The sequence below is a fragment of the Eptatretus burgeri genome, chromosome 17, assembly GCF_056783735.1.
Source record: "Eptatretus burgeri isolate ZD-2024b chromosome 17, Ebu_testis_v1, whole genome shotgun sequence".
Classification (NCBI taxonomy): Eukaryota; Metazoa; Chordata; class Myxini; order Myxiniformes; family Myxinidae; genus Eptatretus; species Eptatretus burgeri.
This window is the reverse complement of record NC_140977.1, coordinates 55,020,541-55,037,051: the sequence shown is the minus strand read 5'-3', so window position 1 is coordinate 55,037,051 and position 16,511 is coordinate 55,020,541. Positions and strand designations below refer to the sequence as shown.

At 47.7% G+C, this 16,511-nt stretch overlaps 1 protein-coding gene across 2 annotated transcripts in view; it reads right to left on the bottom strand.

Annotated features, from left to right (window-relative positions):
* The window catches only part of INTS1 (integrator complex subunit 1), a 48,043-nt gene that overhangs the window by 7,646 nt on the left and 23,886 nt on the right, over positions 1–16,511 (bottom strand). Inside the window, exons 23-36 of one of the 2 annotated variants that reach the window (XM_085861374.1) lie at positions 12,243–12,404; positions 10,098–10,209; positions 9,593–9,745; positions 9,210–9,356; positions 8,853–8,951; positions 8,563–8,687; positions 8,069–8,329; positions 7,754–7,907; positions 5,718–5,870; positions 3,480–3,687; positions 3,251–3,362; positions 2,925–3,046; positions 2,718–2,796; positions 2,350–2,570 (exon numbers count right to left, since the gene is read on the bottom strand). In XM_085861374.1, coding sequence (XP_085717500.1) covers positions 2,350–2,570; positions 2,718–2,796; positions 2,925–3,046; positions 3,251–3,362; positions 3,480–3,687; positions 5,718–5,870; positions 7,754–7,907; positions 8,069–8,329; positions 8,563–8,687; positions 8,853–8,951; positions 9,210–9,356; positions 9,593–9,745; positions 10,098–10,209; positions 12,243–12,404 — 2,108 coding nt within the window. The remainder of the gene's footprint in view (positions 1–2,349; positions 2,571–2,717; positions 2,797–2,924; positions 3,047–3,250; positions 3,363–3,479; positions 3,688–5,717; positions 5,871–7,753; positions 7,908–8,068; positions 8,330–8,562; positions 8,688–8,852; positions 8,952–9,209; positions 9,357–9,592; positions 9,746–10,097; positions 10,210–12,242; positions 12,405–16,511) is intronic. The other variant, XM_085861375.1, reaches the window with a different exon arrangement.

Here is a 16,511-nt window from a genome sequence, read left to right as displayed (position 1 = left end):
CATCGAACATTGCTGGACATGTTGAGAGTTCACGGCGACACGTCCTTCCTGCTGTCTGCCTCATTTGCAATGGAGCAGATAAATACTCCAGGGTTCAAAGAAAGAGAGTGTTGGATACACTATGTCAGGTTAAAACAGAAACAGCAGGTGTGTAAACATTGTCGGCCTCGTGTTGATTAAATCTTCAGTCTCCCCAGGCCCTTTACTCCATCCCATTTCTTGTTTTTACTTCTCATGTCTCTTTACCGTCTGCTCTGTCATCGCCTCTCTTTAATTCCCAAAAATGCATTAAAATCAAAAGCAAAAGTGTGTTTTGCCCATCGGTGACAAATCTACACTTTTTCTTGAGGAAGACTGATAGAAGTGGCAAAGTTGAAGAATGATACTGTTGGGAAGAATATCTTGCTCCACACTCAGGGTCGAGACTGTGTGGCAATTGAGGCAAGGCACCACCATGAATGATTCAAGGGCGACACTCGAGCTTGGATAAACCCTGATGCAAATTGACCTTTGTCATCCAAGTGATGCCGAGATCGGAAAATAGATACTATCGCGTCTGGTCAGCTCAGAGAATTCCTCGCCTCCCACCTTGCGATGACGGATAATTATGTATATATCTGGTTTGATCTTGCAAATAAAGTTCTGGTTACTTCCGATTCACAATGCGACGGAACTGCAGTACACATCCTTTGGCTCGCAACTTACCTGCAACTCCCACGAAAAGCCGAAATTAGGTTACCCCGCTTTCCCTATTGTAGTAGTCAGGGCCGTCTAGGGGATGATGCGGTGACGGGTAAGGAGGCGGGGTCCCCACCCCGTGAGGTCTGGAACGTCCTCAACACTCGAGCTGAACTACATGGGTGTAAAATATATAGATATAATTGAATCGACTCTCCGCAACACACGATACCGCCCGGCGCCCCGTTACATTGACTCAACCCTGTGGGGCTGGCCCAAGGCCACCCTGATGATGGCGAGGTGAGGGTTGCTCTTCCCAGACGAAGAAGCCACACGACGAGCGATGCGGCAAAGTCAATCGTCGCGCTGACTGGGTGCGCCTCAAGTGTCAATCGGCGCCGGTTCGACTGCCCAGTTGTCTTCTCTGCCGGCCGTATGTATGTAATGTTCGGCCGTGGCTGACCGGCTATATATAATGCTGTCCGAGGCAGGGTCAATGGCGTTCATTCGATGGGTCGATGCGCTGGCGTTGCACAACGGTTCGTCCTCCCGCGCCGGTACTCTCGGCTAAACGTCGTTCGTGACCGTCTAAGACGAGCCATTTGTTGACACTTTCTCTCCATTTATCCCATCTTACAGACGTAAAACGTTTGACTTCTTCGTTCGCTACATTGTCCTGGTGAATAACACACTGGGGAGCGTCCTCACTGGCCATATTCATCAAAAATTACCGATAAATCGCCGATCAGCTGCCGGTGATTTCCTCCCTGCAGGAAGCTGCCATCTTGGACAACTTAGCTGGTCACATGACAGTCTGACGTAATTTGCATACGATGTCAGCCGATCTATTGGCTGTCGAGGCGTCACGTGGCCCACGCGTGATCCGAGTGGAGAAAATTCAAATGAGAGAGGAAAGAGAGAGAGGAAAGAGAGGGAATGCATCGATTTTCAAGATGAAAATACACAATAACTGCAGCTATTTGAGTGGAGAACTTTTGCATACGTATGTATTTGGATATATACTATCATATCATCAAGGTTTTGTCTACCCCCCCCACCACCACCCCCCAATGAGTGGAACGAAACTTGATTTTCAGGCACTTTCTGAGCCATGGCTGATGGCCTACTTGAACACGACGTAGGAGAGAAGCTTGCATGGCAAGCTTATCTGAGCTGTTATTGGAATCCAGATATTATGAATTAAAATTCTTTTGATGCGAGACCAGGTCTTCTTCTTCTTCTTCTTCTTTTGTGTTCAATGGCGTTTGCAGAGACTGCGAGGCTCGACACATGCCACGCACCGAAACTCCGGGCGGCTCCGAGCATGACATTTAATTTCCACACGCGGCGAATAGAAAGCTGTGGAAACTCTTAAAATGAACCGATTTTCAAAATTTTAATGGTGGCGTGGAGCTTAACAGCAGTTCCAACTGCTCCAAAAGTGTTCATTTGGCATATAATTGAAAGTCAGCATCGATCGTTGTTAAGACTGACGTCTTTCTCGAGCCGTGTATTCACCGCACACCCAACTTTTACCTTTTTTTTTTTTTTTTTCGCCGATTAAAAAGTGCGGTTTATACACCGGAAAATATGGTACTTACAATCAACAAAAGAACTTTTCCCAACACGCCAAATTAAATACAAAGGAAACAAAAGCTCCAAGCTATCAACCTGTCTGTCTGCTGCTCCCCACGATGAGCCAGGTGTTTGCCGATGACTGCCAGGCCATCTGGGCAGGCACGTGCACAGCCCAAGAGCAGGGAGAGTCTGGCACGGAGGCCGAGATTAAGCGCTTCCACTCCCGCCACAGAACCAACTTCGGCCACGATAAGATCCACGAGACGCAGCAACTGGTGCGAAGGCAGGGAGAGACCCGCCTCGGGGACACGCTTCTATGGAGCCAATCATGGGGACAAGAGTGGGGGAAGCTTGAATAAGTACGGTCAGAGCACATGGTGGCCTACACACAAAGAGCTCCAGACGTGAAAATATCGGCATCCAAGAGAAAAACAAAAAAAATGTTAAACTGAGGCGCAAACCTTGACGTCACGGCCCTGCCAAATTCGCGGAACATGGACACACGCCGAGATGAAATCCAGCACCGCTGACGCGTCCACACTGCAGTGGACACAACAACATCATTCCCCAAGACAGGTGTTTCTCCCCTTGTGTTATGGTAATAGTTTTGGGGTCTTCCTGAAAGCGCTCAATTACATGGGATGAGCACTCAGGAATGTCACACTCACTCATCTTGCCCTGCAAATCCCAGCAGGGTGTTGATCGTGCAATGGATAGTTCGCCACGCAGACTGATGAGTGAGGAGCGACAGCAAGTATGGACGGAATGTGAGCCCCGTGCTGGCGGCACCCTGAACACATGGCAAACGGTGCACGGGGGCTTGTCACTCGCTGCTCTAACATCCCAACACCCAAGATACGAGTCCTGTAAATGAGCTGCTCCAAAGAGCGCTACGCGGGGCCGCAGTGGGAAACCCCACTTCAACTTCAGCATGCCTCATGTGCAGCCAAACAAAACGTGGAAAAGAGCTTCTCACGCAATTCAAACCACTCACCGTGCTATTCATGAACAACAACTTCATTTGCACATCGGGACAAGATGACATCATTTCCGGGTCAAGGAGCTCCAACCAATCAATCAATAGCCCTGCCGGTAACAGGAAGGACCTGCGGAAGCAAAGATGATGTTGCATTGTGGAAATCAATTTGCTGCCCTTCTACATAAGAGTATAACAATATATATAACAAGTTCAAATCTCAACGAATCGATGAGACACTGCTCACCTGGTACACTGCTGAGTGTTATCAGAAGAACCTGGAGGTGGTGGAATCAACGGGCCGCCCTGGTCTATGTGAAGCAGCAAGCAGGCGAGTGCAGGAGCAGCCACCTGGACGAGGTGGCCGAACGCCGGGTCTTGGGTATTGGCTATTAGGCAGCGGCACACAAATTCTTCAAGGAGTGGTGAACCCGAGGAGATGAGGCTTTCACAAGCTGAGGGACATCAAGGAGGGGGACAAGACTGCGAGTGACGCATCATGTGCGGCATCACAGCTTATGGTACTCCTTCGACGGCCGTAGGTCAAAATAAACGGATAAACAAATTAGCCTTTCGCTAAGAAAGTGATGTTTGCGAGTGGCAGCGATGGAGTTTTGTATAAACACAAAACTGCTCAGTCATCCTGGATTCTCGTGTTCCGTATTAACCTGAGCATTTTTCTTTGAAACAGTCCGGTGGACCATCGGCCAGAGCGCCCTCTCGTGTACATGTTCAGGACACCGTGCGTAGAAGTAAAGCCAAGGAGTGTGTCGGTGTGGTTGTAGTTTTAATATCCATACTCGATTTGAAAATGAAGTCACGTCACGTGGCCTTCAATCACACCTCAAACATGGTATTGTACCATCAAGCCGGCACAGTCGGCACAGTCGGCACAGCGTCAATTAAAACAATTTTTCTTTTTTTTTTTTAGTAAAACGTTTTCATGGATCCAAAATAAAGATGCAGGAAAAATTGTAGTAAATTGCTCCCTCGCTCTTGCTTTGCGTCTCTTCCTGGATTCCTATCTGGTTCTTAACTCCTTGCTCGTGATTTGGGGAAACCACGTGCAAATCCCATCTCCCATATGCATTTGCCAACTGTCGACCAAAGTCCTCGTAATTAATGTGATGTATACACAAGCTTTTCCATGAGCCGGGGATCACCGAAATATGAATGATGAAATGGCCGTGTACATTAAATGATCGAACGGAACTCGGTGGAGCGCATACCTCCGCCAGGTTGAACAGTTTACGTTTTGTATCCCAACGACAGGCCGGGTCTGCATCCGGGCCCGAACCAAAATCGAATCCGATTGTTCTTTTCACCTCCCAACTCATCCTCCGAGTTTTGTCGTCGACGCGTCCACAACTAAATTAAATAATTCTCGTATTCGGATCTTCATCAAAATCGAATCGATTCTTCCTTGTCACGCACCCAACGTGTCCTCGCAAGTTTTATACAAATCCGTCCGCAACTTTTTGAGATACCCTGCTCACAGACAAACAAGACAGACAGACAGACAGACGGGGGTGAAAAAGCTTCCGTCCACCTTGGGTGGAGGAAGTAAAAAAATTTTTTTTTAAATCGACCTTCATCCTGTCGTCAACGTAAGTACACACGTGCTGTAAACAATATGGACCTTATAAATATACGTACATGGTAGAACAGGTTAAACAGACTCGGGGTCGCACCGTATGTAGCGTTGGGGAAGGGAAAGAATGTGGCTTATGGCTGGGGTGAGGTTTGATGGGAAAGGAGGGGGGGGGGAGGAGAAGGGATGATCCTGAAATCTTTTTTTTTCTTTTTCTTTAAAAGTTCGAGGCTCATGGAAGAGCAGGGTGACAAGAGTATGAACCGGCAGTGCTGCAGCAGGGCAACTCTTGAATACAAGGGGCAAGTTAATGACTCACCAGGAAAAGAGGAGGAGAGAAAACACAGCAACTTGCAAGCAAGAGGGTGAGATAAGGAATGGTAAATTGGGAGAGGGATGATACGAGATGATGATCCCAACTGCCTATTATCATCTCGAAGGCCTTGAGGGAAGAACGGAATAGAACGGCCTCAGGAAGGCAGTTGCACACGTGGGATAAGCGAGGAGTAAAAGAGCGTAGATGTGTGGTAGGTCTCGATTGTGGGAGTTGAACCTGGAGGTGGTTACTGGAAGAACGGATGCGTTCTGGAGGAGAAAACAAAAAGGGGTCAAAGTGCTGAGAGAGCAGGGAAAGTGAGACCGCAGGAGAGGGGGGTAATAGCTAGAATCCACCGACCGGCCCGCGAGAGCAACAGGGCCTGTGCTACGGCCTCCTAAAAATGAACAACAGACCACACACTTTTACAACATTAAAGATGTATCCGTTTGTCTCCGTTTAAGCTAAAAATTAAAAATAATTATTTTATTTTATAGTTAGACATTCACAGGACAAATACAATACAGTGAGTATTGCTACCTTCGATTAAGGATGAGTGCGGGGGTGAGTATTGCTACCTTCTTTCAGCTGTTGAATGTCCCAAGCCCAACTGGGATGAGCACGTAAGGACGCCAGCAGAGCTCTGCCCATCACACTGCCAGGTAGGCTCCCTCGTAAAGAAACTGGAAGGAAAGAGATGCTTGCGAGGAAGCTGGACAGTGCCACTGATGCTGTCCCACATAATGGGGAGTTTTGGTTTCAAGAAGTAAAGAGAAAAAGGAAGATAAATGTGCGCGGGTTTAAGGAAGGAGGAGAGAAAGGTGTGAGTAAGGTGGTGCACAAAACGAGCAATAATTAAAATGGATTGCAACAAACTTGAAAGCCGATGATGAGTACGTTAACCGCTGTGGGAAACGAGGTGCGGCTGTCGTTTCAAGCAACAGCCCTTTGTCAAGGCAAAAACTCTTTTAGCCCTTCGTTAATCCTTTTGTGGGGTTTATGCATCTGTCGAACCTCAAAAATGAACTTTCAAACTTGTCTCCCTCCTCTAAAACCTGATGGTGGCTTGTTAAGTCTGTCTCTGGTGTATGCTCCGCTTCCATCCCTTCCCCCTCTTCAAATGGCACCACATCCGACTCCGCTCATGAGAAGGCTGAATGCCTCAAATCTATGTTTGCTTCCAAATCTTGTTTCCCCGACCCCTCACTCGGTACCCGTCCTTCCCTGTCGTACCCAACTGCTGCTGGACTCTGTCTTTTGCACCCGAGAAGATGGAGAAGGTTCTTTCAACCCTTGACTCTGACTCTGCTACTGGACCAGACGGCATCAGCTTACACGTCCGAAAAACCTGCTCTGCAGCTCTTGCACATCCTCTGCCTTTTCGACCCTGTCATTTGTCCCAGGTCATCTTCCATCTGCTTGGAAAATCGGCCAACATCGCTGCCTTACATTAAAAAAAAAAAAAAAGATACTAAAACTGATCCCCTCAACGACAGACCGATCACCTTACTTCCAATCATCAGCAAGGTCATAGAATCAATCATCACAGTTGATATTAAATCCTTCCTCTTCTCCAACAACCTCATCTCAGGTCATCAATTCAGATTCAGACCAGGACACTCCACCTTGGACATACTGCTTCATCGCACCCAACAATGGATGGAGGCTCTCAACGTCAGACACGAGATCAGGGCCATCGATCGACAAACTCCTGGGTCTCACTATCAGCCATGATCTTTCTTGGACAAACCACATTTCAAAGTTCACCTCCAAAGCCAGCCGCCGACTGGGCATCCTCCATTGTACAAAGTCCTTCCTTGGCACACCTCAACTCCTATCCACTTCCAAGACCTTCCTCCAAGGCTTGAAGAAGTACTGCTCACCCCTCTGGGCTAGCTCCCCCACCCCACACCTTGTTTTGCTTGGAAACAAAGTCCTTCAAGATTATTGGAATCTTCCACGATTAAGTCGAGTCCATGGGCCTATCACTTCGCCAATGCAGACAAGTCGGTGGTTTCTCTGTCTTCTACCACCTACTTTCTCGTCTTGCACCCACTGCTCTTTCTGTACGTTGTCCCCCCCCCCCCTCCCACCACCTGAGGTTTCTGTAAGGCACAAACGGTCCACCATCAACCCCCTTCAAGTGAAGCTACCTAAATCCAGCATCACTGCTCACCTTTACTCATTCGCTCCTCTTTAATCCCACCTGTGGAACCAACTTCCACATCCTCTTCAATCTTATTCTTCCCTCCCGGTCTTCAAGACAGCTGTTCAACCAACGTTTCCTTCTGTATCGATGTTGGCCACCCCCATGCACCCTCTCTGACCCCACATTCCTCTCCACACCCATTGTTTGTCCAAGTCTGCCTCTATCTTGGCACTCAACTCTACTGTGGATGTTTCCCCCCTCTCTCAACTGCTCCTTTTGTCTTGTGTCCTGATCCGTTCAATGTACCAACACTCTTCCATGAGCCTCGACTATGAATACACAAAAAAAGGCTTAAAAAGTCAGCCATACTTCGCTCCGTTCTATTATCGGCTGTCGATGAAAGGTTGTTGAACTTGTCTGCCGATGCACAACGACACGAGTATCAAATTAGTTTCTAATACTTACGGCTCACAGCCGGCTGGCGCTCCTTGGCAAGGGACATGTACTTGGCCAGCTGTGAAGTCAATGGATTGGACCTGCCATCTGGACTGAGATTAGCCAAACACATGGCCACATCCAAGAAGTGTGTCCGCAGCAAAGAATCCGGAGGTGTAGAAGCCTGGTGCAGCATTCAACAATTTCCTCGTTAAAACGTTCAAGACGTACTCCGAACTCATCAATGCGTACAGTATTTGGTATTATTCACGACAGAACGACACGGAGATCACCATCAAGCAATAATCTCCTGGCGCAGATAGAATTCCATAAAAGGTGCTTCACCTGGCAAAGGTAGAGGAGGCGGAATATCGGGCAGGCGTGAGCGTGGCCCGCAAACAGCGCGGCCGAAAACACCGCGGCGTGGTGGCTGCCTGCTATTCCCCGGAAAGCCTGCAGCACACTGAACGCCACCCCCCTGGGCACCTGCACTTTGGCGCTAGCACGATGCGACTTTTCCCGGGCGAGCGACCGCTGCAGAGCCGAAGAGGCAGAGCGGATGGTTCCTTCCTCCCGATCCTCCTCACTCGGCCAAGGAGGAAAGATCTGCACGGATCCAGCACGGAGGTAACGGCAAAGAAAAAAAAAACAGAAAAGAATGGCTGTTGGAACACAGGCTTTCAGTGGAGGCATTCCCTTCTTATTGTTGAGAGAAATCGGAACATATGATATAAATATGGCACCAGATCCTTCCTTCATTGATCTATACAACACGACAATGGCACAGTTTAACGTGGGGTAAAAAAAAAAAAAGCATTGCGGCACCAACCGAACAATACCTGGACAAGCAAAGCCGTGAAATCTTCATCAGGACGAACGAAGAGTGCGGGTCTTGACGTGGAGGTAAACAGTTCACGCGTCATCCCCGAAGTTGCAGCAACCCCTCGTTTCATGTCCACAGGCTCTGTGCAAGGTGAAGTACGATTGAGAAAGCAGAAGCACAGAGGCTTGTGAGCAAATGTACAACCCAGGTAAGAAGAGAGATCGTGGCCATAAAGTCCCGATGCGAGAGCAGGTTGGATGATCGAGCACAAGCAGGTGTCATTGAGGAGGAACAGGTTGTAATTACCTTTCTGAGTTGGGGTGGTGGTGGCAAGCAGGCTGTGGAAGGCATAACCCCCAATGGCTCCTCTCTCGTGCTGTACCTCCACCAGCTGAGCCATGTAATCTATCAGAAGCAAGCACCAAGGTCACCAGTTAAGGTCATAAAGTTGATTTTCAACACAAATGGATCAACCATGAGAGTCACATGCCTCAGTAAGATCTGGTTTGACAAGCTTTGACCTCTTCCATACCCTGAAAGCAGATCGAAAAGCCATATATACGTATTCTAAAGGAATCTTTGGCCTCCTCCAGCTCCAGCTCCACTGCCCCCTTTACGTGTGTAGACGGCCAAAAGCCAGGTGAGGTTCAGGATGTCACTTACTTTTGTCCATGATGTGCTGCTGCAAGGTATATGGGTCGTGGGTGGCAGCCCCATCGAGTGCACCCAGAAGCTCACTCATACTGCACACGGGAATGCCGAAGGATTGAACGAAGAGCAAGAGCTGAGAAACTTCCAGCTCACGCAACGCTGCAACACAGACGTGCCGACAGATTCACGGTCAGATGGCCATTTCGTCTTCGATGTTTCAAGTACAAGGTGAGTGAAAGCGAGTAACATCAAGTACAAAGTGCACAAACAACAAATTCACAGCTTCATGCGTCGATACTCTCTCCGAATGGAAAACAATTTGACGACACCGTTGCTCACAATTGTAGGACACTTGCCGATTTGAGGCAGCTTCGGCCACGCGCCATCTTACGTACCGGTATCGACAAGCCGTGGCACGGAAGAGCAGATCATGCGCAGCTTGAGCCAGGCGGGCAGCAACTCCTCGCCAGCGTCCACCAGAAAGGCCGTGGGCAGAAAACACGACTCGCTGAACCACAACTGCAGCAGGAAATCAAACTCGCTTTCACCTGCAACGTCAAGGGTGAGCTGATTAACCGACGACAGCAGAGAGATCATTTGAACAAATGGTCGTTATCGAGTTAAAATAATCATCCCACCATTCTCAAAGTAGAAGCCAGAATAGTTGTTAGGATTGCATGTGTGAGTTAACTCACAGTAAATATGTAATTGTGTGTGGGGAGCGGGGGGGGGGAGGGGAGGGGGTGATGCAACCACCCTCTGGGCAATGTGGTAGTGTCCTTCAAAGAGCGGGCCACCATGAATAAACACTTAATGCCTCCATCCGTAAAGCATAGGGACCGCAGCCATGAAACCGACGGCGTGATACGAAAGGAACGATGGTGTGTAGCGTGCGCTCACCCTCGGGCCTTCCAGCTGTAAGCAGGATCACTTGAGCCTGCACCACACGTATGTGGGTGGTGGCGGTTTCTCCGGATGTCCAGCGAACAAACACTTGGCCTTGGGACTCCGTCTGCGCAGGATCCACACACAAGTGAATAAATATGTCACTAACACGTTTTTCAATTCCTCGTTTCTCCAGTCTTACAGATCGAGCTCAGAGGAAAACCTGATGCTCGGGAGTCATTCATGCTGCTTGCCAGAGAAAGTACCCTATTGCTCCCTTCATTTGACCGTCCACATTTCAGACAAGGTTTGGAGGTTTAATTAATGCACAGTGACGGTGAATATTATGCCTGGTGCTGGCTTAATGGTTAGGGTGGCGGGCTTGGGATCCTTGCGTCCTGAGTTCAAATCCCGCTCGGCCGTTGAATCAATACCAGGTGGGGTTGACAGCCTGTCATCCTTCCGAGGTCGGCAAAACGAGTACCAGCTTGCTGGGATGATTGAGCCGTCGGAGTGGTGACCCACCCAGAATTGTACCCAATAGCCCAGGAGACTGCTCCGGCAGCAACGACGCTCTGCACAGAGTATGGTCCCAATGGATGGATGGACAGTGAATATTGAAGGAACGGGTAAACTGGTCTGTCTGGAAAATCTCATCAACTCGTGACTCAAAAAAAAAAATAATAATAATTACTGGAAAATCCCCATTATCTCCTTGCTTCACCTTCTGCTGTGACATTCCTCATCATTCATATAGGAAGGCTGCAGCCTCTTCCGTCTATTCAGACCTTGACAAAATCACAAACTGATCAAACGCTTGGAATATGTCTTTCAATCCTGAGAAATCCCAAACACTCAAGATCTCTTTCCGAAAGGACCTTCCCGCAAATCCTCCTATCTACTCTCCGAACAATCCTCTGAAAGAAGTTCATTCACTCAAACTTTTGGGTCTCACTTTCAGACATGATCGATGTTGGGCAAGCCACATTTCAAAGTTGGCCTCCAAAACCAGCCGCCAACTGGACACCCTCCATCACACAAAAGTCTTTCCTCGGCACACCTGAACTGCTGTCCACCTACAAGGCCTTCATCTGCAGCTTGATGGAATACTGCTCTCCACTCTGGGCTGGCACCCCTGCCTCACACCTTGCTCAGTCTGACGCCGTGGAAACCAAGGCCTTCAAGATCATTGGAACCTCCCGTGAGGACGCTGAGTCAATGGACCTATCACCTTCACATCGCAGACAGGTCGCTGGTCTATCTGGCTTCTTCCGCCTCACTTGTGGTCTTGCAGCCTCTGCGCTTTGTCCCCTCCCGCCCCCACAGATATATATATATATATATATATATATATATATATATATATATATATATATATATATATATATATATATATATATATATATATATATATATATATATATATATATATATATATATATATACTGGGCGAACGTGGTCCACCATCAACCCACTTCTGGTGAAACTTCCAAAATTCAGAATTACTGGTCACCTCCACTCATTTGTTCCTCTGTTTTCCCATCTGTGGAACCATCCATCCATCCATTGGGGTCATACTCTGTGCAGAGCGTCGGTGCTGCCGAAGCAGTCTCCTGGGCTATTGGGCACAATCCAGGACGGGTCGCCACTCCGACACAGGATACTTGAATCGTGGAACCAACTTACACATTCTCTTTCTTCCTCCACAGCTGCAAGACAGCTGTTCACCACCATCTCAAATCATACCCCACACAAAACCATGATATTTTCTATCCCCGTTAAACCACTCTCTCCGCTCCCCAAATTTTGCTTGTGTGCTCATCTTGTCCACCCCTTGCGTTCTCCCCTAGCCCTCATTGTTACCCGCATCCCTTGTTGTCCACCTCCATCTACTTTCTTCGTCGGCTCTGCTGTTGGCGTTTCCCCTTCTCTTTCTGCTGTTCCTTTTTTTATGTTGCGTCCGAATCCGTTCTGCATTCTAACTCTTCCAAGAGCCTAGACTCTGTATCCAAAAAATATCATAATAAAATTAAGTAGATGGAAGGAGCTCGCAGAGAGCCATGAAAACTAATTTTCTCAATTAGAGGTAAAGGATTTGCGACCAAGAGCAGAAAGAGGAGGGCATGCAAGAGAGGAGGTGATGTGATATCAGGGTCACACCCATGGATAGCTTTCTTCATCCTGCGAGCAGATGATGCTCCGCATGTAGTGTGCAAACAGGCCGAGGAGAGCCGTCAGCAGAGGCCGGGGCCCCCCGGCGGCGTCAGCCTCGTAAAGATGCTGCATTATGCTCATCCGTTGAGCCACCATGTGGGAAACATCCTGCACACGCAAACGAACCCAAAACATCAACGTCTGTGATGGAGCGCGCGCTGCAACGTTACCATGCCGAGATAGAACAACGCCTCTCCACATTCACAGCCTGACACATCATTGGTCTCGTGAACATACTGTACTTCATTTCACAACCAATCATATGGCCTGTTCTTAAAGGCACATTTCTGTATTCTTCAACCCACAACAACAATGTGCTCAAGTGTGGATGCATTAATTTCTATTAGACTCGCTTATATTAATTCTTCTTCATTCATATCCAGCACAAGGTTGCAGGGGAGCATCATTGGCTGAGGGTGTGGCCATGCCGCTGATGCAGTGTCCCCTGTAGACTAGAGCAGGATTTTGTAATTCCTTCAGGGTGCTGGCGATGGCTCGCCGACTCTTCGCGAAGGACGCCGTGGGATCTTTAACATCCACAAACTAATGCCCGCAGACGGGAATCCCGTTTAACGTCCATCCGAGGGATGGCAGACACACACACACACACACACACACACACACACACACACACACACACACACACACACACACACACACACACACACACACACACACACACACACACACACACACACACACACACACACATTGATGAATCACCTTGCCTGTGAAACATTGGGATGACAGTTTATAGCTGGGTCAGGATTCAAGCCCAGGCTAGACAGCTTGGCTGCACATGTGCATACCTTTCAGTCATTCTATCAGCGATCCATCATCATAATCATCACCACTCGATTCTTCCTTTTCAGAGTCTTTGGTTCATGTAAAGCTCATACTGTCGGTCGGGTCGGGTAAGCCCGCAATCTTGCCAAAGCATTCTGGCGTTCAGCCCTCGTCGTGAATATTTCCGTCCACCGAGAACCGACCCTGGACGTGTCACCACTCCATTGCAACGTGTCATCGGTTCAGGTGGGAATTTGCAATTGGGCAAAAAAAATAAAATAAACTGTGCCGGCCGATTATGCGGGTGGGAGGGAATTACCCTTGTTTAATCCGTGACACATTGAAAGTTTTATTATTACGCACGAATGACGTAAATCACTTCAATTCTTTGCTCGCTCGTGCAATTCCGAACACACATCTCAAACGAATGTTTCACGTTTGTTCACTATTCCAACTAAAGCATGGCCTTTAACTATTCCAATGATTTATCAGAATCTTACTGCAGTACTGAATGAATAAATAAATAAAGGTTGTGTGGCTGTCACTATGTCGCCTTTATTCACTTATTGATTGGTCGCGGCACTGACCAATTGGGTGTTATTATGTCTATCCGCGTCAGCAAGCAACAGTCCATGTAGGTGGTGCGGTGTCTTAATCACATGCTTTCCTCACCTCGCATTTCCTCACTTCATGACTCATCATATTGTTATGTTTGTGGGGTAGTTGGAGGAACTTCGTAGTAAAGGTAGGATTGTATAGTGTAGCATGGTCTGTGGACGAGGAAGAGACATCTCGATGTAAATTAAGTCGGGAAAACTGTCAGCTTAAGGTTGTTACGTGTCACCACATGGGGGGTGGTGCTGTGTTAACGAGGTAGGGTTTAAGGCTAGTTTCTCCCAGTATGTGATTGGCCCCTGTGACCTTTTCCTACGTTTTGCATTTCCAAGCCAGAAATGAAAAAATCACGTTTTTATAACACAACAGAGCGGAACATTTCCAAGCAGGCAAAAAACCCGGCCTTCCCGGTTTCGTACCAGCAAGCCACGCCCCGAGGCTTATGATTGGTCGGTGTGATGTCGGAGAGGGGGGCATGATCGAAGAGCAGACAGTTGGTGTGACGTATGCGGTTGAGACGGAGGGTCTCGTGCCCTGGCTTCTCCTCGACACGGTGAAGAAGGCTGCGCGATTCTGGTGTTCGTACTGGAGTGAAGTTGTTCGCATGCTGGAACAGGATGCTGGTCATTGTCTGTTCAGCTGAGTCGTAAAGCGTGTAGGTTTGAGAGAGGAGGAGAAGAAGGAGGAGGAGGAGGAGGAGGAGAAGGAGGAGAAGGAGGAGAAGGAGGAGAAGGAGGAGAAGGAGGAGAAGGAGGAGAAGGAGGAGAAGGAGGAGAAGGAGGAGAAGGAGGAGAAGGAGGAGAAGGAGGAGAAGGAGGAGAAGGAGGAGAAGGAGGAGAAGGAGGAGAAGGAGGAGAAGGAGGAGAAGGAGGAGGAGGAGGAGGAAGAGGAGGAAGAGGAGGAGGAGGAGGAGGAGGAAGAGAAGGAGAAGGAGAAGGAGAAGGAGAAGGAGGAGGAGAAGGAGGAGGAGGAGGAGGAGGAGAAGGAGAAGGAGAAGGAGAAGGAGAAGGAGAAGGAGAAGGAGAAGGAGAAGGAGGAGAAGGAGAAGCAGCGTCTCAGCGACAACTCGACATTATCCTGTTCTACCATCGAGGAAGAAGGCGGGCCATTGTGAGTGGACCCGGTGTGAACCTGGGGCTTAGAGAGTGCGGAAGAAAAAAAATTATATTCATGTACTCTCAATTATAATTGTTGCTGGTGCTTTATAAATTTAATTTTTATTCTATAGTCGAATTGAACCGTTTTCACGAGCAGGGGCATTAACCCTCTCTTTGCGGAGGTGGGACTCCAACCCCCCACCTTTTGGCCAGAGGGGATGGCCTTTACCCTCTGACTCTGGTGTACCGAGTACAGCACAGTGAGCCGAGTACCGAATTCGCTCAAAGTATGGCGGAGACTCGAACTCCCCGTTAAGAGATCCCTGATCTCTGTTCAGCCCCGTAGGCTTAAGCGGTCTTGAACCACAGGATACTTTCTTCATCTCAGGCCAATCACTAAAGGTTCTCCTTTGTATACGTCTCCCATCAATGAAGTACCACGTTACCCGTTTGGCTGAGAGATGCAGCATCCGGTCTGAAGTAAGAGCAAACATCTGAAGTGGCCACTTGCTTGCTGTTATGCCTGATGATGCTGTTCCCAGTCCTGCCGGGGTTCAGGTCCCATCTGGGTCGCCAGAATTGTGGTGGAAAATAATTAAATTTCCACAAGTTGGATCAGCATACCAAAGGAGAATCTTTAATTTCGTATATACGGAGGAAGAACATTGAATGATTCACTGAAACAAAAGCCCGAAGCAATTCCTCTTATACACAACTTGACATTCCAAACAATGGGAGAGGGGAACTACAGGGTTAGCTGATAAGCATTAGGCAAAAGAACTCAAACTGCAATACATGTCCACTGGGTGAAAGAGAATGACATAATCATGGCAAAAGTTTCACTGATATCAACCAGGTCACCTTGTTTCAAAGCAAGACATTACTTTTATCAATATTTTGGTCAAAAGACTCTTGGGTAAAGGGAAACATTACTGACAGCCAATTCGACGAAAGCATAAAAATTAAACTTATAAAGTACCAGCAACAATTATAATTGAGAGTACATGAATATAATTATTTTTCTTCCACAAGAGGAACGGTGTGGAAAGTTCGATCGTGAAAATAAAGACTGTACAGCGATTTCTGGCGGGGTTGAGTGTTTTAGGTCTAAGAGAGTCCAGTTTGAGAGTCATCTCTGAAATCAGAAGAACAAGTTGGTTCTGAGCGATAGAGAGCTCTGTTTGAGAGTCGTGTCAGTTCCGAGCATCAGTCGACGCCAGGCGCTTAAGAGAAAAAAAATGCTGAGAAGTACCAGGTGTAGCGAGAATGGAGCCACGGGTTTCCAGGTGTGGTGACCTCCTCCTCCTCCCTGAACAAATCTCACATATATATATATATATATATATATATATATACATATATATATATATATATATATATATATATATATATATATATATATATACATATATATACATATATACATATATATACATATATACATATATATATATATATATATATATATATATATATATATATATATCGTTGCATCTCTCAGTGCACACACCTCATGGACTCGCACTGTTGTGGAGTATCAACTGAATCCACAACAGTTATTTTTGAGCTCGCATTACACACCACCCCATACATCGTTTCCAACCTCTGCCCGATTGTCTCTTTCTCCATTGGTTCGACGCTTGTGTGCAAATAGTGGATGGGGGTTTTGCCCCGCAGTTTCGCAATGGCCATAGATTATCTGACATCCCACCTACAG